At 42.6% G+C, this 26701-nt stretch overlaps 1 protein-coding gene across 4 annotated transcripts in view; it reads right to left on the bottom strand.

Moving 5' to 3' along the window:
* Positions 1-269: 269 nt before the first annotated feature.
* Positions 270-26701, bottom strand: part of LOC110515384 (raftlin) — a 65250-nt gene continuing 38818 nt past the window's right edge. For 3 of the 4 annotated variants that reach the window (XM_021594320.2, XM_021594312.2, XM_021594305.2), the window contains exons 6-10: positions 24491-24694; positions 17781-17899; positions 8699-8802; positions 5124-5199; positions 270-4400 (exon numbers count right to left, since the gene is read on the bottom strand). In XM_021594320.2, the coding sequence (XP_021449995.2) occupies positions 3609-4400; positions 5124-5199; positions 8699-8802; positions 17781-17899; positions 24491-24694 (1295 nt within the window). In that variant the 3' untranslated portion in view covers positions 270-3608. The remainder of the gene's footprint in view (positions 4401-5123; positions 5200-8698; positions 8803-17780; positions 17900-24490; positions 24695-26701) is intronic. The other variant, XM_036973147.1, reaches the window with a different exon arrangement.

A 26701-nucleotide genomic window follows, 5' to 3' on the forward strand; every position in this document is an offset into this window, starting at 1 on the left:
CTGTATAAAACATGTCTCAACTTGTTTTTCTCACTGGCCAATGTCATGTTTAACCATCCATGTGATTCTACAGTCTAATGGTACATTTTAGTGTTTATGGAATCTAAGACATTGAAGGTTGCACATACATCTTTACAAGAGACTTCAAAATTGAAAGACCACTGAGGAGTGAAATGTGTAGTGTTGGGTAATGATTTGAGTTTAGGAATCAAACATGGCAAAATGCATTGTTTTCAAAATTCACCTAGAAACAGAAAACACCACAGGTGCACATTAAATATAAATAATTTTATAATATACAAATTGTACAGTCATGAACAGTAGGGATGTGGACATTTCCATGAAAATCGAATACAAAGAATACCTTTGTTTTTACAAACACTGCAGTGCGTGTCGGTAGCCGATGACCAAAGACACTCAACATTCAAAATGGCAGCGCAGGTGATGAAAACAGCAACATCGGAGATGAAACCTAGCAATACAATTCCAGAGGCCATGAGCAAGCTAAAGTGACAACATAAAGAGATTGCCATCCTACTGTATCATGTTTCTGTCATTTCTAATCTGTTCATTTCACATCATAACACACAGGAAATGAACCCTGGAACACACATTTTGCACAGCATTATCAAGAACAATTGCACTGCCACTGACTGCTGAGCTTTAGACAATTATGGTTACATAAAGACAGGAAATAGTAGATTACCTTTTTTTCATGAGTGGTTTGAAGGCGCTTGTTCTAGACAAGGCTGAGGTTGGTCTACGTTAGTCACAGGTCTCACTCGTCACGGAAGGGTAAGTAAACAACATTCAGCATAATTTAACTGATGAAGTGACAGATCCTGCTTCACTTTTCTCTCCATATCCTTGCTTTTCAGTATCAGGAAAAATGTAGTCTACCCACTCTCCCCAGAGTCTACTTATGTAAAAGCTGAGCAAATGTACAAATCACTAATCATCTCTTATCACGACAGATGAGGGCATGGAGTTCACGACCCCCAGGTAATACAAACGGATACAGGACCTGGTGTCATTTGACCCAACTCTGTGGAGGTTACAGTTGTCCATGTTAATGGATGTCCAACCGGAATGCTGTAGGTGTTAAAATACAATGATGTAAAGGCATGAGATCACCTGATAGTTCCTGGCTGTATGGTTCCACACTTTCCTACCATAATTTAATGTACATTGTACTTGAACAGGCAGTATTGTCTCAGTGTAAAATAATATACGAAGGAACAAGGATCACAGATATATACAATTTAAAAAAGACTCAAATTGGTATGAACAACAGAACTGATGAACACATAATAAACAATGTATGAATAAGGAAATATGACAGTCCTACATGATCTTATATCTGGGCAGAAAGCGATTAGTCTAAATTTAAAGAGAAAAAATGACTTGATAAGAACCCAATGGGGAAATCTGTCTCAGGGTCCAGGTAATCTCTTCACTTATCACAGAGGGGTGTTTTAGAATGCCATTTCTTATTCATATTTGTCCTAGTCTCACAAATATTAAAACTGACAAGTCATTTCTATTATCTCTCTAGCGGTGACCCGCAAAGCTAAATAAAATATGTTGAATAAAACAAGTGCTTATTAAAGCTCATAATAGCCTAACACGAAGTGTCGCTGGAGAAAACAATACCTCAGATAATATCATAAAATAAGAAATATCCTGACTTCATATCAAATCTGCTTTTTGACAAGTGGGAAACTTCTTTGTACTCGAACAAGTAGCAGCTGTGGAAAATCCATCAAACATGGTTCAAACATGACCCCTGACCACTTGGCCATTAGTAATGACCTCACGCCCACAGCATGGACCATATGGTGGGAAAAGTTGACAATGATGACCCCATAGCTACAAATCCCCAATATGCCTAAGGAGGTAGCTAGTTCCAGTATGAACATTAGAAAGCACACTTCAGCTAGCGTTAGCACGACAGAATACACTGAGCCTAACTTCAAATCAAAAACAGACACTTCCCCATCAACAACACCGTGTAAAGCTAAATTCCTTACCTCCCGTTCAAATCTAAAACAGAGAACACTGAACTTACCTTCAAACACTGATTGTAGCAACCCTCTCAGGCTATTACACTGAAACCACCTTGATATTTGTCAAACTTAGGCCCAGACGATTTAGGCCCAGTATCATAATAAGGCTATCCTGGTCACAGTTTGGAATTCTATACAATACATCTGCCATTGAGATGAACATTTCGGGACAGTCGGTTATTCAGAAAAATACCACATTTAGAAAACGACGACAAGCCTATATTCATCTGTAAACATACAGGTTTCCACAGACTTTGCTTAGCAACTGCAGCACAAGAAAAATCAATCGCTATGAAAATCACAATCCAGATTAAGTGCTATTTGTTATTTTTCGAGGTGAGATTTTCCACTGTCAATAGCCACATAAGTGGCCCCCATTATAAATGTATGACTTGACTGACACCCCGCTGACAGTCCATTAGCCGGTTAATGATTTCTCTACACAGCATCGATGCAGCACCACTTTAAAATGGAAAGCAACATGATACCTTGAAAGACTACATTATGATTTTGGTATGGTCAGAAATGACAACGTCAAGAGGGGCTTTTAAAAGCTTGAGGTGAAATATTAAAGCCAATGTCAATGAAAAATGGCAATTCGAACACAGCTCAATCATTTAAAAAGGATTGCGCAATCATTTTTGTTTTTCTACTTCCTCTGTGCTCTGTTACCATCTTGAACATCCAGTCATGGCCCAGCCCATAACCTTACCAAGTACTTTTTAATGACCATTGATTGGAAAAGCTATTCAAATCAAACGTGTTTAAACTCTCAAAGTTGACTCAACATTTCCAAGTTTGGTTCTCATCACATTTCACTTCCACTCAACCCACACACAGTCAATGCAGATTTACTCCATTATCAAACACTTTACCTGGCTTGGATATTGACACATACGGAATGCAAGGTGAATGTATCGTGCCTACCATAAGAATCAGAGTGATTATCAGAATCATCTGTAGTACTATACATTACGGGCTAAAAGTAAATAAAGTTCCATTCACCTTGCATTGGATTGCCCGTCGCAACAGCCACTACATTTCCCACAGTTCTCCTCATCTAAACCCATGTGACATACAGTAACTGTACCACTATGGTACTGTACAAATAAGGACAAGTGAGTTTGCCAGGTTAAAAAGTCTGTGTTTCTTCAGACCCAAGCTCCATTGGTCCCATCAACTTGTCCATTATATCCAGCGACTCTCGTACATTAGTCTCCTCCGCATCATTCCCAGTTATGTACATTCACTATGTGTAGGTATAGAATCAGTCTCAGGCTGTGAGAAAGACTGGTGCGTGTCCATCTGTGGTATCAGTCTGAGGCTGTGAGAGAGACTGGTGCGTGTCCATCTGTGGTAGAGATGTGTCCGTTGTGGAGAGATGTCTGCTGCAGAGGATAGAGTGACTACATGGTAGGAGGATGTTGCTGCAATATAGGCTGTTCAATGGTGACTTTCTGGAGCCCCTATCTCAGGTTATGATGTTTGGTAGGTACATGAATGATGGGTAGGAGAACCCTTAGGTGTGATGTCTGAAGAGGTTTACACATCAGACCTTTGACTCTCTTCAGGGCATTGATTGGTCAATTTGACCTGTCCATCCTCCTTTACTACCTTTTGCACCTCTTCCTGCACTACATGTTCTTCCTGGTCAGGTGGGTCTTGTTGCATGGCAACATTCTCCGTTTCTCCATTTTCTTCCCTTCCATTTGTCTCTTCTTTAGTCTCAACCCCATGTTCCTTCACTTCCATTCCAGCTCCTCCCCCTTTCTCCTCTTTCTGCCCTTGTTCTTTGGTCTCCACCTCCACCTCTGAACCCTTGATAATTTCGGTTTCATCATCAATTGCCAGCACATTTTCTCTCTCTCCCCGTCTTTCCTGCTCAGTCTCTGACCCTGCTCCTTCTCCTTCCTCCACTCTCCCCTCTTTGTCACTCTTGTCATCTTTTCCTGCAGCTCCATCTCTCTCCTTCCCAGTTTCTACCCCTTCCTCAGTTTCTGCCTCAACCTTTTCCTCTTCCTCCACTTCACAGGGAGTCTCCGCCTCTTTACACACAGTCTCCGCCTCTTTACACACAGCCCCCGCCTCTTTACACACAGCCTCCGCCTCTTTACACACAGCCTCTACCTCCGTCTCTTTCACTGTCTCCTCTTCGCTCCCCTTGTTTTCCTTCACGTTCCTGCTCTCTTTGACCACCTTTTCCCCGTCGTCAAGAACCTTGGACTCTTCCAGATCTTTCTCTGCTGCCGATTGCTTGTTTTTCTTCTTCTTCTTCTTGTTTTTTGACGCGTCTTTAACAGAGTTCTTGTTGGCCTTGCTTTTGAATATCAGTTTCTGAAAGACAGGATGTTTGTGTAAGAACGTTTCTAAACTGCTGTTCTATTGGCCATATTACGGACGGACAGACAGACCGTTGGAAATGGACATAATAGCAAACAAGGAAAGAACAAATTAAAATGATTCTCATTGTGGGGAATGAAATGGTAATTTCAAGGGAATTGATTGGTGCCTTCAGGGGTACAGACCAAACAAGAAAATATGGCTGCTAACATTTCTGAGATTGCCTCCATTGACCCACTTTTAGCTGAGACTTACAGTATACGGAGGTAAATAGCATGTTACCTGCACACAAACATCCGCATTATCGTTCTCTGCTCGTCTCTGCAGGGTTATTGCCCATCAGTTTGGTTGCCAATGGTGACCAGAGTTTAAATTCAGGTCACAGGCAATATCAGCATTTGATTCATTCTAGATTTAACCTCTAGGTTAAATCTAGAGGTTATATCAGTACTATCTAGGGTCAAATGGAAAGTACTTTCTCAACATGCATTGCCGTAGTTACCACAGAATGGCTCATATCTCAAGAAGAAAGGGGTTTATTCACATTTGACCGGCAGTGTGCACATTTATCTATGTGAAAACAAAAACAAGTGTGGTATGTGCCCGGGGTGGTGAGGGATGATGTTGGCCTTGCAGCGCTACTCTGGCTAGTGAACAAGCTGCGAGCCGACCCACATGTGACAAGACAAACACTGAGAGGGATGAGAGGTCACACACCTTGGAGTCCCCCCTCTTGCGGGGAAGGACAGGTCTCTGAAGAAAAACGACCTGCTTGGTGGCCAAACTTCCATCACTAGTGTAGAGGGAGAGATAGGGAGATGGAGAGATAGGGAGATGGAGAGATAACAGGCAGAGGTGAATATGGATAGAGGGAGGTAGAGAGAATATAATTAGAACTGAAATACAAATAACTTTGGAAACCATAGCCATTTTCTTGATTGTTACTTTATTTGTAGAGGACAATGCCTGTACCATCGATAAAGAAATCCATGTCACACAAATCAAATTGCCACAAGCTCTTTTAGAAATACTTGGGGTCATTTCAGAGCAAGGAAGAGAGGAATGGAAAATGCAGTTTTGTACTGTTAAAATTATACTGTTAAAGTTCCACATGAAGGGGAGCGATCCACACTCCAGGGTAGACCTTATAATGGTTTGTGTGACTAGTATGGTCAGTCCTGATGCTATACAAATAGCTGACATCTACCACCATGAGAAGTGAGTTGCATAGCAGTGGTAAACCCCGATCATTCTGATTTCTTCCCTTTCTGTCCTCTTGTTAATACGAGAAACCAAAAAGGAATTTGGAGCAATGATGTATGTCCACGTGAATATGTTCTATGCTTAGGAGATAGCTCAGAAACCAAGAGAAAGAGACCATGTTTACTGGCTTCCCCAAAACATGTCTGTCCTCATAAACCTCTCCAAAATAATCCCTGTCCATGCACATGTCACATTCTGTGTTAATTCATGGATAATCCATACAGTACAGACGACAGACGGACTAATCCACCGAGGAGATTCTGTCATCAGTGGGCTTCAGGTCTCTCGTGCTTGCTCTCTCTCCTGTTCGTCTCTTGTCGTTCCATCTCACACGCATTAACCTTCACTCTGCTTCTCTCCTTCATCTCTCCATCCGACACGCACGTATCGACTCGGTTTCCTACTTTAGCCTGCTGCCTCTAATTATCTGTCTGCTTCACTTCACTTCTCTGCCTCTTCCTCTTGTATGAGCTTCATGTAGGCTTTCTCTATCCTTTCCCTTTTCCCTTCACTCTTTTGTATATCCCCTGATCTCCCTCTCCAGATCGCTCTCTCTGTCACTTCCTCTCTCGGAATCCCTCACCCATTAAAATAGATGTACTCTTATACACACGGGGAAGAATCAGCTTTGAGTTAAGATTGATCCTTAACTTGGCATATGAAGAACAACGGAAAGGTATGATAGGGTGACAATGGTATAGAGCTGGCTGCAAATCTTCCCCAACATCAAATGGGCTCCCAGATCTCCTGTAGAGGCTTACTATCTAAAACACCCCCATTTCCCATCCCTCCCTCCTTACCCTGCATTTCCAATAACCTATTTTCCAGGCTGTCAGATTGCCGGACAGCTTCCTGCTGAACGAAAGCGGAAAAGCCAACCTGAGTCCTCAGAAAAAGCCCAAGCCCGTTAAAGTAGAACGGAACAGATCAGTTTGAAAATGACAGGCCCCTTGCTGCTACAGTCCTCTCATAGCCGTCTATGTCTTGCTGCTACAGTCCTCTCATAGCCGTCTGTGTCTTGCTGCTACAGTCCTCTCATAGCCGTCTGTGTCTTGCTGCTACAGTCCTCTCATAGCCGTCTGTGTCTTGCTGCTACAGTCCTCTCATAGCCGTCGGTGTCTTGCTGCTACAGTCCTCTCATAGCCGTCGGTGTCTTGCTGCTACAGTCCTCTCATAGCCGTCGGTGTCTTGCTGCTACAGTCCTCTCATAGCCGTCTGTGTCTTGCTGCTACAGTCCTCTCATAGCCGTCGGTGTCTTGCTGCTACAGTCCTCTCATAGCCGTCGGTGTCTTGCTGCTACAGTCCTCTCATAGCCGTCGGTGTCTTGCTGCTACAGTCCTCTCATAGACGTCTATGTCTGCAGTACTGGAATAGAAACTTCATATACCAGCAACCAGACTTTCTTTGGTACAGTGATAGGGAACATGGTGTATCATGTTTAGTGGTTACCTGTGGTAATGTTAATCATTTCTTATAATGGTATTGTGAAGCACTTATCTATTAACAGTTACGATGTCCAAACTTCAGATTTACACCAAACGTAACATGTTCCATGTGGCAGAAATATACTGTACATTACCACGTGCACCTTCACATTCATGTTACGTTGATTAAAGAAGCCTTGAGTCCCGGTGGATGTTCACTTCAGATGCTAACTAGTGTGTAAGTAGGTCTATGCATAACAGACTCCATGTAGACTGCTTCAGAGGAAGTGCACTTTGCTCATCCTCAAGACAGTATCCCAATGTGCATTAGCTTAATATAGTTGTGAAAATGGAAGGGTCAACATAATACAAGTGTAATGACTAAGCTAATCTGTAATGGGTCAACAGCTATCGTTGTTGTGCACAAAGAGACGAGCGTTTCAGAGATGGAGAGAAATGAGCATTGCTGTGTTGCTGTATCTAGGCCGGCCCTCTGATTAATTAGCCATGTTGCGCTGTTGTGTTGTTGCATTTTGAGAGAGAGAGCGATAAAGAGTGATGAAAAAACAAGGGATGAAAATAGAGCGGTAATTAATCAGCTATGCTCCGGAACGGTCACAAACACGACGACCCCCAGAGACAAGGGCACACAAGGTAAACCGTGTTGAGCTCTAAGCATGTACTTGGAGTCTTCATAAGCATGACACGACACATTTCATGACTCCGACTAATAGCGGCAATCCGTAGTTGAAACAATAACAAAGTGTTCTCCCCACCACTGTTTCAGTCAAAAGCAGGGGGGACGGCGCTGGAGAAATGTTACCACTCAAATTCTATGGATGCAAGGACTGACCATCCATGATATGAAAATGATAGTTTTAAACATGTTTTTATGGCTATACAGTGTTCGTTCACATTTACTTTGTTTACAAACATTGGTGTAAAACAAGCTTATATTTTGGGTTGTGATGTGGCACGACAGTTGAACTAAGCTCACAAGACATTTATTGTAGCGTTTTATTCTTAAAGGATCAACTCAATGGGTACATATTGGATTGGACGTGTTCTGACTTGGGATAATGATGAGTGCCTGTGACTGTGTAAAGTGGGGTTTCAGGTGGGAGACTTGGAAGTCACGTTGTGGCTGCTGATAGATGACTGAGCTGTTGACTGCTAGCGAATGTGTGCGTGCATAGTCCTCATATAAGATGAATGAGTCAACAGAGGCTGAGCAGAAGAACCATTACGTTTCTCTGAAGGGATTTTCAAGTTACGCTCATTCGTGGGTTTAAACTGTCTCGCACCACACGCTGTTACGTTTGAACCCACCAATTGGGGGGGGGGGGCAGTTAGTATTTTCGTTGAACAACCTGTTGAGTTCTTCTGGCTGATTGAGCTGTTAACTGAACAGTGATATGGGCTGACCATCGCTTTGTCTAAATGAGATGGGTGCTCTTTGAAATCAAAGAGAAGGCAGTTTAATCTCCAGAGGGTTAATCAGGTTGACCAATCGATACCAGAGTTAGGTAACCAGGAGATATGGTGGTCATTCAGGCCCTAACTCAATATTGGTGAGAGTGTGTTTTGGAAAGTGAAAGTAGTTACCTGTTGGTCTTGATGATGGGTGTAGGCAGCACACACGTGAGTCTCCAACCGTACATGGCAAGAGACTGGAGCAGGGGAACATAGTCTGTCTTCACCTGCAGGCCCTAAAGAGAGAATACAAACACATTAATATTACATACTACTATACACATAGTGTTTGCATACACGTGCGCTCAAGCACAGAGTAGGGCTGGCACAATTATCATATCATCGACAATGCATATTAATTTTAAGAGAAGGGGTATTCAACTTCATACTCAAGTAGATATAAATGACCCAATAGCAGTTTTTCATTTTTACATTAAGTGGGTAAAGTCAGTTTACGAGCAGAACGGCACTGTTGGGAGAAGCTTCATTTCCAAAAGTTCCAAGAGGTCTAAACTATTTGTTTTTGAGAGAGGGGTGCTACCAAAACTGGGTTGTATTCATTATGTTTGTCGTAGCTATAACTCAGAGATGCATTATGATGCTCAAAACATTTGAACAAAAATGACAATTATGACACTAAGCGTGTCCATTTGCGTGACAAGGAATTGTTACCCAAAGTTCCATAATTGTCACATCGTACGAAAGCACACACACACACACACACACACACACACACACACACACACACACACACACATAAACCATTAAAACCCTATCAAAAGAGCCACGACTACCCAAGCTCTTGACAACCGATGATGAACTATGTATGATGCATACTAAAATACATGCATTTCTGTTTGATTGATTGCTGGTATGACAGTGTAGTGCACTTGGGATTTGTGTTAAAGACACACGCTCATCACACCCACACGTGTGCTAACGCTTCTGCTCACACAAGAAGCCTATGTGGTTTTCCATCTCTTCTGCATCTGCCCTCACTGGCAAACCACAGCACGTGTCAGATATGAAAAGACACGCCTACAACATATGCATGCACACATTGTAGTGCTATGCGGGCATCTACAGTACAGGCCGAGGGCAGTGGGTCCCAATCCAACAGATGGACAAAACAACTAGAACCACAAACAAAAGCCACAAGCCAGCGAGAATTGGCCAGGACCCATTGTTCGAGAAACACTGCAGTAGGGTAGAGAGGGCTCTGTTGAAACTGTTATTTACATTGGCATTTGCCGTCCCAGCATCCCTCAGAAAATCCAGAGCTGTGAGAGCTGTGTTTTAGGGTTTGTGTTGGAACCTCTGCCAGAAATGGTCACTTTCTCAAAGCCATAAAAGCAAAGTAAATTGGGAAACAAGTTTTGTTCAATGGCCCTCTTCATTCCTAAGCGTAACTGAGACTCGACAGAGTGAATCATTTTTCTGGCAGATTCCCTCCCCCTGATCTCACCATGGTCACCTTGCTGCATCAGCACATAAGAAATGGAACCCGGCGCCTTAGCAGTAACTCTGTGTTCGGATTTGTGTGTTAAATATAATCTATATATAAAAATAGAGCCATAGGGTGGGGTGCAAGCTATATTATCAAGAGTGGAAAACGGTGAGGTAGAGGCTAATATTTGAAAACAGAACCGTGTTATAGAGTAAAACTAGCAGGGTGGGGTTGAGTTCAACTCTTGTGATCAAAGTTCACTAAGATTTGGATGAAAGAAAACAGAGCTCCATTGTTTTGAGGTAATTCTCCACCGTTTCTATTTGAGAAGACATGACAGCTCCCTTTTTGCAATAAGTCTAATTCTACCTTAATGTTTTTACAGGCCATAGTCTGGTCTATCAGCCCAGGGAAATGATCTAGGCTACTCCTCTAGACTTTTAGCTATCACTTTGTCTTTGGACCGGGCTGCACTTCTTCCACCACAATCTCATATTTGTATGGATAATGAACAGGGTATCCTGAAACGAGGCCTAAAAGTCCCTACTCTGTCAATCATTGAGAGATTGAGAACATTTTTGAAAACCAAAAGCTGTAATGAAGACTAATCACATCATATACAGTATAATAATAATAATAAATCATCAACAGTCTCAATAGAGTGTCAACATTTTGACCTTTAACCATTGTAGTTAGCCTATATGTCAACCAAGCGGACGTATTAGTCACATATTTCGGTGAGCAAAATTCTCTGGGAACTCCCTCATCCACAAGCCACCAGCATCATTTTCACATCCCTCATCAAACTAGTCTGACCATAGGAGTGGACTCATGCCGCACCGGCTGCTACATGACTATCGGCATGCCCTGGTTAACTTTTGACCGGTATGTGTTAAAATAAATAGCCAAATAACAAGCAATATCTATGCTTAGATAACTTTTTAAAGAACATGTAAGTTCTTACTAATTTCCTCAAGACCCATTGGTGTCAAATCGGAGGGCCTGTTGTCCGGACCTTTGGCAGTCTCTATGGGGGTGCCACAGGGTTCAATTCTCAGGCCGACTCTTTTCACTGTATATATCAATGATGTCGCTCTTGCTGCTGGTGATTCTCTGATCCACCACTACGCAGACGACACCATTCTGTATACATCTGGACCTTCTTTGGACGCTGTGCTAACAAACCTCCAAATGAGCTTCAATGGCATACAACACTCCTTCCGTGACCTCCAACTGCTTTTAAATGCTAGTAAAACTAAGTGCTCGCTCTTCAACCGATTGCTGCCAGTATCCTCCCGCCCGGATAGCATCACTACTCTGGACGGTTCTGACCGAGAATATGTGGACAACTACAAATACCAAGGTTTCTGGTTAGACTGGAAACTCTCCTTCCAGACTCACATTAAGCATCTCCGATCCAAAATTAAATCTAGAATCGGCTTCCTATTTCGCAACAAAGCCTCCTTCACTCCTGCCGCCAAACATATCCTCGTAAAACGGACTATTCTACCGATCCTTGACATTGGCGATGTCATTTACAAAATAGCCCCCAACACTCTACTCAGCAACCTGGATGTAGTCTATCACAGTGCCATCCGTTTTATCACCAAAGCCCCGTTTACTACCCACCACTGCGACCTCTATGCTCTCGTTGGCTGGCCCTCACTACATATCCGTCGCCAAACCCACTGGCTCCAGGTCATCTATAAGTCCTTGCTAGGTAAAGCCCCGTCTTATCTCAGCTCACTGGTCACCATAGCAACACCCACCCGTAACACACGCTCCAGAAGGTATATTGCACTGGTCATCCCCAAAGCCAACACTTCCTTTGGCCGCCTTTCCTTCCAGTTCTCTGCTGCCAATGTCTGGAAAGAATTGCAAAAACTTCTGAAGCTTATATCTCCCTCTCTAAGCATCAGCTGTCAGAGAAGCTTAACGATCACTGTACCTGTACACAGCCAATCTGTAAATAGCACACCCGACTACCTCATCCCCATATTATTACTTCCAGGGGTGCAAAAGAGCAAGAAGGTATCTCTACTTACACATCATCTGCACATATATCACTCCAGTATTAATTCTAAATTGTAATTATTTTCACCTCTATGGCCTATCTATTGCCTACCTCCCTACTCTTCTACATTTGTACACACTGTACATTGATCTTTCTATTTTCTTTTCTTTTGTGTTATTGACTGTACATTTGTTTACGTGTAACTCTGTGTTGTTTTTTGTCGCACTGCTATGCTTTATCTTGGCCAGGTCGCAGTTGTAAATGAGAACTTGTTCTCAGCTGGCCTACCTGGTTAAATAAAGGTGAAATAAATAAATAAAAATTGGTGCTGATGGATGAAAATCTCGTCTCCAAAACAGACACTTTTCAGGAAATGGAAAAATCTGCCATATTTTCTCATTAATGAACATAACATTATGAAACTTCAGAAGCTATTTTGAATACATGTTCTTGGTCCTAGAGTCATGAAATGTTCAGAATTAATTGAGGGAAGTTACTGCTTTCAATACATGTCAAATAAAAAAGTGCAGAATTGTAGGTACGAGGTATTCATCCGACAGCGATATATAATTTAGTCTATTTTGGCTATTCAACATTTTGCAACACCCACTGCATGCTAATTGGCTGCTCAAATCGGGCAGCACCAATAGGATTGATGGCATATTTCAGCTCATTACATCAATTAAGTCAAACTTAGCACCATGACAGACAAATGTTGGGAGAACTAGAGTCTAGACTACAAGTTAACATGAGAGGCCCTCTGACTGATGACACCTGCTTCAGTCAGCTGATTCTAGGCATCCTTTATGGTTAGCTCTAGTCTGGCAGCTTAGTCTCCTATTCAAGTCTCCTACTCAGAGGACCCCCACTTTTTTTAGTGTCTTATTGGTCAAGGTCTCGCCAAATCCTTATCACCACATCTCGTTCAGCCTATCAGCAGCCTTAATTTCCAGGACTTCAGTTTCAGTTGGTCTATGACCCCAGCACGTTGTGTCGTCAGAAACGTGCTTAACCCATCCTGATGAGCACTTCTATAGTTTTCCCTCCTGCGGACTGAATCTCTGTATGTCTGATGTTTAATTGTGCGTGCATCTAAACATAAGTGCCCTGAAATCTGTGTCATGTTATGTGGAGCTAAGTTTTGTGGTTTATTGTGTACAAATACCATGTGTTGAGCTTGTTAGCTGGCTCGTGCTCCCGCTAGCTTTACTCAGTTATCTGAACACATTCACACACACACACACACGTCTCCTTCCATTAAACTCCCCCTAACCTGGACATCCGCCTCATCCTCCTGACTGGATATTCTGTAGTGATTGCTACCGGCCTTAAGCCAGCACCTAAGATTTCTTATTACATTCATGGTCCTTTGATTCTCTACAACCCATTTTTCAACATCCACCCACGTACACAGCCACACAGTGTCTGAAATGCACTCTCCATTCACTCTCCTTTATTGGCATCTTTACGCTATGTTGTTGGTCTTTAATCCTTTTATGACATAATTTGGTTTCTGGTGACTGAAGTAGTGCCCTTCAAAGCTCAGGCATCTATACAATTGCTGGGAACGAATTACAACAATGTCAATGCTGTTAACTGGTGCCTCAAGCACACAGTAGTGTTACTGGTAGAGTTCTATGTATAATGTCTCTCCGGATAATGGCCATGCACTTTTGGGTTAAATGTAATATAGCCTGTGAGAAACTGTGGTAACACTGGGAAAACATGATGCCCTTGTCGTCCAATGTAATGGAGGAAGGCATTTAGTATGTTTTTTTTTGTTGTAGTAAGGCATCTTAATGAGCATGTAGAAAACCATTATTGAGTGTTAAACAGTTCATCATGTTAAGTCCTATATGCGTTTCACACACAGACATATTATGAATAGATGCAGTGAAGGGGTCAAAGGAACTCGACCAAAACAATGGAAATGCCATGGAAACGCGTGGGGGAAAGACACTGTTGTGGAAAGATTCCGAATCTCCTCATTTCCCCCCAGCAAAATTAGCATACATTTAGGCTATTGTTTATATGTGTATTTCACACTATGTTGACGTAAAAATTGGTGTATAATGGTTGTATGGATGTCAACCCCAATACATGTTCATGTCATCGTCACCAATGAACTGCGTTGCAGTCAAAAACGACTGACTGCCACCACCTATTTCTGTATGGTACTGTAGCTATTATACCAGCTTACACAAACAGGAGTTAGCATTAAGCAGTCACTTCTTCTAAACCTGAAAAGGAATAACTTCTAAATGTTATGCAGCCAAATATATCCAAATCGGACTTTAGTAACCACATTGTGGTCCTGTTACAATCACAACGGATTTGACGAATATCCACTTTGTTAGATTATTTGAAGGTGCACCAATGCAGAGCCATTCTATCCACCATGGTCTGAGTTCCATTGACCTCTACCGCATCTATGCTATATGAAGTTGCCAAGAATGTGTTTATGACACATTATACAACGTGTGGGTCTAAACCTGAATGCTGATTGGTTAAAACTGCATTCCAGCCGGTGTCTATTTCACATGTTACCACCGGCTAACTCTATGACGTTAAAATGCCTATTTATTCTGTTCCATCTGACTGGGAAATCCACTGTCTAATCAGCCCAGCCAGGCAATTTATAAACTAGATCTCTACTATGAAAAAAGCATCTAGACATTATCTCACATTTCTTTTAGACTAACAATTAGTTGTCAACAGCGGATATTTGTATAAACTCCCTGTTTGTCTCCGACATTCGCAACATTGTTTCAATGTTCAAGTTTGATCTCCAGCTGTCGCATTGTAAAGAACTTGTCGGAATGAGACAGACATGCAGGTTTTCAGCCAGTCAATCACGAATCAGCATCCTTTTTATGGATATATACAAAGAAAGGTCATTAGAAAACAGGTCAAAATAAATAAAGTGCAGCTTGTTTGCAGTCTTTCCAGCTTCCGTTTGAAGTGATTGTGTTAGCTGTGTTGTTGGCTAGCTCTGAACAATAGTGTCCTGATCGTGCCTTATTAGCTCATTCTTATGGATGTATACAAATAAATGTAACTAGAGAACAGCTTAAACAAGTGAAAATGCAGCTACTTTGGCTGCACTGTTTGACGTGACTCTAAGTTATCCCTTGCTTGTTAGCTAGCCAACTACGGCTAAGAACGTTGCCAGCCAGTATGGCAATAGAACATTTAGAACAAACAACTGGGTCTCGTCCATAGATACAAAACAAAAAGACTGAACGACTGGGTCGCGTCTCTGGCAATCGAATGAATGACCAGCCGGCTTGGGTAGCAACCCTAGATCAGGACTATATCTTGTGGAAGGATGAATTGGTCTAAAAAAAAAATCTGCGAAATAACGTATTTAATACAATTATGTATATCATTATTTTAATGTGTTGGTATATCATTGCATAAAAGTGATACCGATGTCGGTGTTTGGCGGATATATTGGCACGACTTCGTCTCGGGCCTAACAACCCACGTGCCAATATATCCTCCAAACACCGGCTTCTCTGGCGTTGTCACTTAAGTAGAACACCTCATAAAATTCCAAGTAATGTACAGTATAACCCAAATGTTGACCACATTGCACCACATGCATTCCAAATCCCCAAAGGACACAGTTAGGCAGTAAATATTAGCAGTAGTGCTATCGTAAAGGATATTCACACACATCCACCTCCTGTTGTTTTCAGTTGTCACGCATGTTATTGGTTAAATCATTTATCTAGAAACTATGAGAGTGTTAGAAATACACTAACATGCCGGTATACTAAGCATTTCATTCCCTTCCATCAATAGGAACTAATAACAAGGTTGCAAAATCTATAAAGAATATATCGGATTCGAGGAGGAACTTCTTGTTACAGCTAGCTGTAAGAGCTCAGTGATGAGGGGAGGCATTGCATTATATCCAAGGCTGAACTTTCATATTGATTTTCCTTTTGATAGGAGAGACGGGAGCACAGTCCTAATTTTAGTTTGTGTAGGAAATTATGTCTAGTTATTCATTTGGTGGGCTCCATGCACATCTACTGTATGTCCTATTCAGCGCATTTAGTCATTTATTGTAGAAATAGGAAAAAGTCTTTGCACACTTCCAGTCAGATGAAAATTTCTTTCATCGCAGCCGAGTATTTGTCAGTTGACCTTCATCAGAGCACAGTCATTTGTTGAAGAAAATGTGAAGAATGTTTCTGATTGGCTAAAGTAGAATGTCCATCCATTAGACCGCAGAATTCTGACCGTCTGTACAGTTATTATTTAGGCTTACTTTTCTTTAATAAATGGTCTAACGTATACATTCTTATATGGTGAACACATATTGACTAATGTGAATGTAAAGTAACAAATACATTGCTGTCGAAATGACCCATTCTCCCACAAAGTGACATTTGAGGAAGGTCTGACTTTCTAGATTACAGACCAAACAGTTTGGCCACAAAAAGCTTTACATATCTACACTGTACCAATCATACCACATTCTACCAACGTGATTGTGAATACCGCGCAAAATAATACTGTAATAACTCCTCATTTAGGTTAAAAGTCAGATTTGTTTTAGAAGTTTGCTATCAATTAAAACAGAAGTTTTGACATGTTCTGTGCCATACGAAAACAAAATCTCTCAGAAAAGCTGCACTTCCTGCTTCAACACAACAACATTGATTGAATTCTCAGTGAACCAGCCTGTTTTCTTGTTTTCGCTGCTCATAAATCCAACCACCTGTCAGTCTTTCAGCAAGATGGGAATGAGAGCGCTGGGGAAAAATATCCCAATCAATATTCTGCATAATTTTAAAGTAATTATTCTGGCACCGAAACGACAATGAGTGGTGAGGATAATTTGCATATACATTTTAAGGAGTTATCATAATGAATGTGCCGGGTATGAAGTCTGATCATCCTTTGTAAAATAGTGTTATCAAGCTAACTTCAGGAGAGATTAGTCGAGCAAAATTGCTTTTGATAAAGTCCTGGCCAGCACTTTTGATTGGATTCATTGGAACTATAATGTGAACATCTAAAGTTGTTACACATTGTTGCTTTGTCCTTCAATTAACTTCCAAAGGTGTTTAAAAAAAGTATATAAAATCCATGTTATTTCTCAGTAGTTGACAAAATAATTACTGGTCTTTAATTAAGACATTATTGCAGTATCTTTACCACAGTATTAACATAAAGATACCTACATACGCCAAGATTTTCAAAATCGTACAGTGTATAACCGTCACAAGACACAAGCGCCTAGGTTTTTGTGTGGTGTGGGACGCTGAACAAACATGACATTTTAAGGCGGCAAATATTGTGTAGTCTGAATTCTTTACTAATTTTAAAGGGTTAAGAGTATTTTGATTTCAAGGGTTAAATTCTGTGTTTGTGAGCCGACTTCCTCTCTGAGCTGGACAATTTTCCAGTCACATTTAGGGGACAAAAGTCTTTTCACACTTCGACAGCCTCAAACTCTAAATTCGATTACAGTGATACACACACACACACACACACCACAGTCATATAGAAAAGCCTCAAACCCTTCAGAAGTAGACAGAAATCCATTTCCAACTTGGATTTGGCAAACTGGGGACTTAATCGCTGGCCAGATAAGGGCTTGTTTGCTGCTGATAAGATAAGCCATCAAGCCATCGTGACACGTGCCATAGCCACCATGGTTAGAGGGAATATTTCCATATGATGACTCTCACATTAAACACTCAAACGCTCCGAGCCATGTAAAAAATCCCACTCACGTCAATGACAGTCCACTGCTCCACAACGATGGCGTCGTACGTGGTGGTCACGCTCTGGTCGCCGCCCTCCGTCCCCTCCTGGAAGATGAAGACGCTTTCCACCGACTTAGGCTGCAAATCTGTAGAAAATGGAGAGGGAGGCCATGAAGGAGTTAGTATTTACAGAATGGAGGGTGTCTGTCTGTCTGGCTCCCAGGCCTCTAGGCTGTGCAAAGAAGAGAGGGAAGTTAATGACATTACACAGCCAACCAGCAACCCACAGACACTGGGCCATTTATTAACAGGCAGGGCTGCAGCATGGACCATTTGTATAAGCAAGGGCCAGATATGGATTGTGTAGCTATGACAGAACAAGAGAGAGTGTTTCTTTCAGGGAAGAAGCTTGGAGAGATTATAGATGAACAGACAGACATTATGGACAGATTGTTGAAGCATAACACGATTCATCTGAAAACAATTATATGCGTTGACATATTGTAGATATTTACATGTTAGGACTAATACACCAAGACAGGGCCATGGTACCATAAAATGGCTTTTCTATAGACTCCATTTCATTTGAACCGCATGGACAAGGGTAACATTCCCAGTTTGGGCATGATTGGGATAGGAACATTAGCGAGCTGGTGAGCTTCTTCTCCAGCCCGCATTTCTTTTGATTCCATTGAGCAGTGTGCCGGAACCTCTTGCCCTTCAGACCAGGGCTCTCAGTTGGCCCGAGTGCTTTCTCATTACTCCTGTACCATTTACACACTAATAGAGTTGGTGCGGCCCAGTCTCCACCATGAGACACTCCACATTTCATTACTCTGCCCTAATAATGGGGGAACGAGGGCCGGCTGGAAAGGGAGGGATGACAGGGTCCTTTATTTCCCCCCCAGAAAACCCATTTAAGGCTGCTGGACGCGCTCAATTGAAGACATCTCTCAGACATCTATTGGCTCCTTTCAAATACAGACATTGTCGTTGTTCATTCCCCCTCTCTCCCGCCCGCCCTCCCTCCCTCCATCCTTCCTCCACCCTACCCCTCCTTTACACCCCCACCCCCCCCATCCATTGTTCATCAGACGTCTCCCTGCTTGGCGTGTAATTGGAAAGCCCTCTTGGAGATTGGGTTGGCCTGCCGATGCACTGGGATCACTCAGGTGAGATGCACACAGGGATCGGGTCCCTTTGCTTTAGGAGGAACATGCTGGCTCTTGGCATGATGCTGCCAGACACTGAGTTACTGTGGGGTTGAGAGGTTTGGAGGATATGTAGTGCCAACACAAATAACAGCATAACATTTTGAGTTGAGTCTTGACTGACAATGTAGTGAGTGAACCAGAAGCTTGGAGGGAAACACATGTTCATTCGCAATGGGACAATGTAATCTCATCGACTAGCCTATCCTCTCCAGGCACCTGAGGTTGAACATACTGAGTGAGACGTGCACATACTATCTCTGACACAGAGAGAGTGAACTGAAAGACAGAGCGAGTGAACTGAAAGACAGAGTGACACAGATGTACTGAGAGATAGTGACAATGGCGGCGTGAGTTGTGACACCAACTGACACGGAGCACCAACCTAACTAGGGCCCAGTGACGACCAGTGACAACCAGTGACGACCAGTGACGACCGTTTGAAGACAGGTGACGACAGGTGACGACCGGTGACGACCAGTGACAGGGGAGTGGACTGAAGACAGGCACTAAGTGACAAAGAGACTGATGCTAGGTTGACATAGACTTTGAAGGAGAGACAAAGAGGAGTAAAAAAACAGAGGGGAATCTAAAGCCTAATTGACCGCAGAAGCAATCGAATGAGCCTGCCCCAAGTCCTGTCTGTTACTGACATGACTTAAACATGCGCTTATCACTGCCGGGGAGAACAGGAGACAGGGCTGTGACAGCTTATCTATATTTTCAAACGGGACAGACAGGAATCCGGAGAGAGAAGGAGAGATATAGAAAGAGTGGGGTTACTAATGTGTGTGGATTAGAGAGAGTGAACAATGCTAGCTAGACCTCATGTGGCTGGAGTGTGTCAGCAGTTCCTGCAAGAGGAAGGCATTGATACTATGGACTGGCCCGCCCGTTCCCCAGACCTGAATCCAATTGAGCACATCTGGGACATCATGTCTCGCTCCATCCACCAATGCCACGTTGCACCACAGACTGTCCAGGAGTTGGCGGATGCTTTAGTCCAGGTCTGGGAGGAGATCCCTCAGGAGACCATCCGCCATCTCATCAGGAGCATGCCCAGGCGTTGTAGGGAGGTCATACAGGCACGTGGGGGCCACACACACTATTAAGCCTCATTTTGATTTGTTTTAAGGACATTACATCAAAGTTGGATCAGCCTGTAGTGTGGTTTTCCACTTTAATTGTGAGTGTGACTCCAAATCCAGACCTCCATGGGTTGATAAATTTGATTTCCATTGATCATTTTTGTGTGATTTTGTTGTCAGCACATTCAACTATGTAAAGAAAAAAGCATTAATAAGAATAATTAATTAATTCAGATCTAGGATGTGTTATTTTAGTGTTCCCTTTATTTTTTTGAGCAGTGTATTTTTAAACCTGCATATTTAGTTAATATTACCTGCTAACATGAATTTATTTTAACTAGGGAAATTGTGTCACTTCTCTTACGTTCTGTGCAAGCAGAGTCAGGGTATATGCAGCAGTTTGGGCCGCCTGGCTCGTTGCGAACTAATTTGCCAGAATTTTACGTAATTATGACATAACATTGAAGGTTGTGCAATGTAACAGCATTATTTAGACTTATGGATGCCACCTGTTAGATGAAACACGGAACGGTTCCGTATTTCACTGAAAGAATAAACGTTTGGTTTTTGAAATGATAGTTTCCGGATTTGACCATATTAATGACCTAAGGCTCATATTTCTGTGTGTTATTATATTATAATTAAGTCTATAATTTGATAGAGCAGTCTGACTGAGCGTTGGTAGGCAGCAGCAAGCTCGTAAGCATTCATTCAAACAGCACTTTCCTGCATTTTCCAGCAGCTCTTTGCAATGCTTCAAGCATTGCGCTGTTTATGACTTCAAGCCCATCAACTCCCGAGATTAGGCTGGCAATGCTAAAGTACCTATTAGAACATCCAATAGTCAAAGGTATATGAAATACAAATGGTATAGGGAGAAATAAGTCCTATACCTAAAACTTCTTACCTGGGAATATTGAAGTCTCATGTTAAAAGGAACCACCAGCTTTCATATGTCCTCATGTAATGAGCAAGGAACTTTTTTACATGGCACATATTGCACTTTTACTTTCTTCTCCAACACTTTGTATTTGCATTATTTAAATGTTTCATTATTTATTTGAGACTAAATTGATTTTATTGATGTATTATATTAAGTTAAAATAAAAGTGTTCCTTCAGTATTGTTGTAATTGTCATTATGACAAATATTTATATATTGTAAAAAACATTTTTTTAAATGTATTTATTTTTTAAATCGGCCAATTAAATCGGCATTGGCTTTTTTTGGTCCTCCAATAGTTGGTATCGGCGTTGAAAAATCATAATCAGTCAACCTCAAGTGTGGATTGGCTAAGGCTTTCCTCCTATGAGCCAAAGGTTTGGAGGCTAGGGGCCACAAACCTGTGCTTACCGGGCAGACTTCTGGTTATAGCTAGGGTTTTAAGGAATATTACATACATTACATACTGTACCCTGCCTTACACAAAGGTATGTTCATCCAAAATCACACACAGTCAGTGGTGTAAAGTACCTAAGTAAAAATACTTTAAAGTACTACTTAAGTGGGGTATCTGTACATGACTATTTCAATTTTTTACAACTTTTACTCCATTACATTCAAAAAGAAAATTATTGTTTTTTTTACTCCATACATTTTTCCGGACATTCAAAAGTACTCGTTACATTTTGAATTCTTAGCAAGACTCCAAATTACACACACTTATCAAGAGAACATCCCTGGTCATCGCTACTGCATCTGTTCCGTCTGGATTGCTTTGTATAAGGAACTTGAAATGATGTATACTTTTACTATTGATACTTAAGTATATTTCAGCAATTACATTTAGTTTTTATACTTGTGTATATTTAAAAACAAATATTATTAGACTTTTTCTCAAGTAGTATTTTACTGGTTGACTTTAACTTCAGTCATTTTCTATTAAGGTATCTTTATTTTTACTCAAGTATGACAATTGGGTACTTTTTGCACCACTGCTCAGTCATGCACACACGTACACACACACACACACGCACGCACGCACACACACGCACACACACGCACGCACGCACGCACACGCAAACACACACACACACATGCACGCACACACACACACTCGCGCACGCACGCACACACATGCACACGCACGCACACACACACGCACACACACGCACACACACGCCTTCAAGCCCTATTGCACAACCAATCTTTGGCCATAAAAATTGCCAGCACAACTTTCCTCAATTCTGTTCACTGTGTTGTAATACCTTATTGGAATTTCATTCTGGGGAACTCTCTCTCTCTCTCTACCGGCTGTGCCTGAATATAGAAAGCTAAGCACTATGCTAGCTGCCATGCATATGAATAGCTCAAATGTTTCACAGCGCCAGCTACAAATCCTCATTGTCACGGTGGAGAAAGCATAAGCTCAGTGTAACAAAGAAAAACTCCCCACCAACACCATTAGTGTCAATTCACCAGTAAACAAATCGCTCCCCCTCAGAACTCCAGCCGTGCCTTAGGGCGGCATGGGCACTGTGACACGCTGGGCCTGATATCAATCTTTAATGCCCCTCTCATGACGCCGCAGGGTGGCGGGGCCATTAACATTACACAGGAGCCGCCTACCAGTGCCACGATCTGCAAATTCAATAACAAACTAATATCCGACCCTCCGTGCCGGCGAGGTCTCTCTGAATCCACTCCCACCAGTCTCCCGCCTCCATCCCACCTAGCCACGCCGGGATATTACACAGGACTTATTCCCCCCCCCCCACCTCCCTGCCTCCTCAGTGAGCTTCACCATGGAAACCCATCTCTTCAGGGGCGAGGGCAGAAGAGCAGGAGGAGAGACAGCATGTGTGGTATTCCCCTGGACCATACCAGGCAGGCTGTCGACAGCCAGCCACAGTCGGGAGGTAGCGCCGGGTTTAGCAAAAGGCCAGCCGAGCAGGGGGAAGTCATGAATATGTATTCGAAGAGGCGTAGGACTGTAGGAGTAAACAACAGCGAAACAAGTTCAGAACAATGGAGGGAAACTTTACATTGCAGAGAGATGATTCCTCTGTAACTAGAAGGTACAGGGACATACATAGTTATTATCATTGTTAATTCTGTTTTCAAAGAGAACCTAAAAGGGGTAACTGCCTACCGGTAACCACATTTGCTTGGCTTGTTTTAGGGTTGTTACTTTGGTAGGCCTATGATGTCATGTAAAGTGGGAGGACATTGGGAAAGTAGATGCACTACCAAACAGTTCAGAGGAAGAGCTTAACAACAAGACCACTTTCAGGAAACAAGGCATAACAGGACCATGCAGAGCATTAGTAAACAGTTGCATTGCACGACATCCGAGACAGAGGACACGATGACAATCAGAGACACTTATTTTGCACTTCTGGTGCTCTGCTGTGATTGTCATTGTAATCGCCAATCAAACCGAGTGTCATCGCCACTGACACGCTGCATCTTTTATTGTGCTGCTTCACGTCCCAGAATGCCCTTGATGTTTATAGAGAGGAGACGGTCTGAAGCGCCAGGGACAAGAGTTTCTTCTCATGCTCTAATGTATTCACAAATGGATCTCAAAGAGGTGCTAAATTTGGATTCGTCTGCACGGCCATGGGTTCTCAGGCTTGTTAAAACCAGACGCTCCTCCGTTTTGATGTAATTAGGAACAAACACGTGATGTTGTCCTTGGCTTTGATATCCTACCATGCACAGTTCCCAAGAGGGTCACACGAACTTAACGTTCATCTCGACAAACTTGTCTGTTTGAAAAGGGTTTGGCAGGCATGCATTGACAGGCTGTTCCCGATACAGTGCACTTGACAGGCTACTTCTGATAGAGAGCTGACATTTCCAGATCACTGCAGAACACGGCTTAGCCAATATGTATTTTTATAATACACTCATGCTGTAATATAAGATGCATATCTTAGCCACACATATCTTAACCACACATAGAATAACCTAATAGAAAACAAGGAATTATAATAACGCGGTTCATTACCCCATTCTAAAGAGATAAAATATGCAAGGAGGCACTCAATTGCCATCAGGTTAATTATCTGTGTTTCAGAGGCGCTGATGCGTTCACTTTAGGAGATGAATGAATTATGACTCTTATTTACTCAGGTTGAGGGTTTTCTTCACCATCAGAATTAAGTGTCATGCCCCAGGGTCTAGATATGGAGTGCAATGTGCAGTAGATGAGTAGCACAGCGCACTACCAGAACAACAACAGCACAGACTGAACAGGGGACAGGATATTTTGGCAATAGCTAAGTCAGAATTTCCTTTGTCTTGTTATTATTTATCTTTTACATGATTTACTAATGTGGAACAAAATAAGAGGTTTGCCAGACAGATGAAATAAGTACTGTGAAATTGTGAAGAGGCCAATTACTTTGCTAGTACTATACCACAGCAGAACAGATGCTACATTAAAAAGTACTGTGTGTAAAAACATTTAGTGGACGTTGGATAGTTTGTTTACCGTTGTCGTTGCCCAGGTGGAAGTATCCATCAACGAGCGAGGCCCCGTTGTTGAAGTGCTGAGTCATGTGATCCAGCCAGTTGGCCTCCACCCCTTTGACCCCCTCGTCACGGAGTTGAACCCTCAGCGGTACCTTCCCAGTGTAGTACTTCAGTTGGCCCTCACGGTCAGTTGGGTGGTTGAACAGGGCTAGCAGCTCCACCCCTGAGAACACAGAACACTCCATCTCCGTCGCTATAGATTGTGCTGACATAAAACATGCCACGCAACAGTGATTTATAATGTGACAGAGTTGATACCCCGTACAGAGGTGATTTATGACACACAACAGAGTTGACTCATACCCCACAACGGAGGTGATTAATAACACATAACAGAGTTGACTCGTCATTTTCACACAATCCCCTACCAAAGGCTTGTGCCTCAATTGAAATGGTCCTCCTTTAATATGGACCAATGCATACACATTTGAATGGACTTTTGTTTTGGCAGCAGCCATTTAAATGAAGTGCGGCATAATCTTCTCTTTTTAATGCTAATATCTGCCATCCCTATGTGAACCAGACGGAGGGCCAGAATGTGTTAGACTCCCACGCACACAAAGACTCACAAAAGACGCACGCACACACACACACACACACACACACACACACTACATCAGAGGGGACCATGGTTCAGTTGCTCTGGTTTTCTGTCAGTCATTCAGTCAGACACCCAGGAAGAATGAATCATTTATAACCATTTCCTTTCTGCCACGTCTGACTGATGTGACAGCTGGCCACCAAATTCCCAAAATATTGTCATTTTCCACTCTTCAAAGCTACAGAATCACAACTGAATGACAAAAATGCATCACAACTCTCCCTGCATACGTCGGAGGAACTACAAACTTATTGAAAACCAAGCCAAGTCATTACAACAAAGTCGCTCCACTAATCTTAATTTTTCTATTTTTTTGTATTTTTTTATTTTTTTTTGTTGAATTTTTTTACCCCTTTTTCTCCCCAATTTCGTGGTATCCAATTGTTGTAGTAGCTACTATCTTGTCTCATCGCTACAACTCCCGTACGGGCTCGGGAGAGACGAAGGTTGAAAGTCATGCGTCCTCCGATACACAACCCAACCAAGCCGCACTGCTTCTTAACACAGCGCGCATCCAACCCGGAAGCCAGCCGCACCAATGAGCCAGAGGAAACACCGTGCCCCCGGCCACCTTGGTTAGCCTACACTGCGCCCAGCCCGCCACAGGAGTCGCTGGTGCGCGTTGAGACAAGGACACCCCTACCGACCAAGCCCTCCCTAACCCGGGCGACGCTAGGCCAATTGTGCGTCGCCCCACGGACCTCCCGGTCGCGGCCGGTTACGACAGAGCCTGGGCGCGAACCCAGGGACTCTGATGGCACAGCTGGCGCTGCAGTACAGCGCCCTTAACCACTGCGCCACCCGGGAGGACTTAATCTTAATTTTTCTGTTTGTTTCCCACCAAAAAGAGTGAATTTAAAATGAGGCTTTCACATAATATTAAAGTTGATGTATACTCGTTCAAGGCCAGCGGTTCTGAGGGACTGCTATCTTCACCATCCCACTAAATGCTCTGCGTCTGCAATGTGTCACAGACCGTTTATAATTTATGCTGACAGAGACCTGGCACTAATGCACCTGATTAAACCAGACAGCTCAATGGGAACGCATTTAAAGATGAGATAATCGTGGTAAAATATATAACATACATTTTATAACAACACTTAGAACAATTTGTGGCATTTGTTATTTCCATTTGACAGCTAGCTTTGTATGCAAAGGGTTAAACGTGAGTTACGGTAGAGGTATAACCTGGAGTTGAAGATAATCCAGGGATTCGTACCCATCAGATCCCACACGATGACCACTTCAAAACGCAACTGACTCGGCAATTTTAGCATCAGGGGCCTCAGAGTTAAACAAATATTTTAGGGTCGCCCTTGACTTGCCCTGAGAATTGGATGGCGATAACACACAGTAGGGTGTATTGGCTATTGAGACCTGCCAGGCCACAGTCACATGGAAAATATCAGATGACAGGCCTGCTATGAGACGATACCTTGTGTGGTCCAATCCTTTGAGAAAACTGACGACTAACGAGTAAACGAGCGCCTGAACGCAATTACAACATTCCAAATGGGTCCCTTAAAAAGTCTGGCCTGATGGATGCCTGTCCAAGTGACAAGGTCA

This window comes from Oncorhynchus mykiss, chromosome 3, assembly GCF_013265735.2.
Source record: "Oncorhynchus mykiss isolate Arlee chromosome 3, USDA_OmykA_1.1, whole genome shotgun sequence".
Taxonomy (NCBI): domain Eukaryota; kingdom Metazoa; phylum Chordata; class Actinopteri; order Salmoniformes; family Salmonidae; genus Oncorhynchus; species Oncorhynchus mykiss.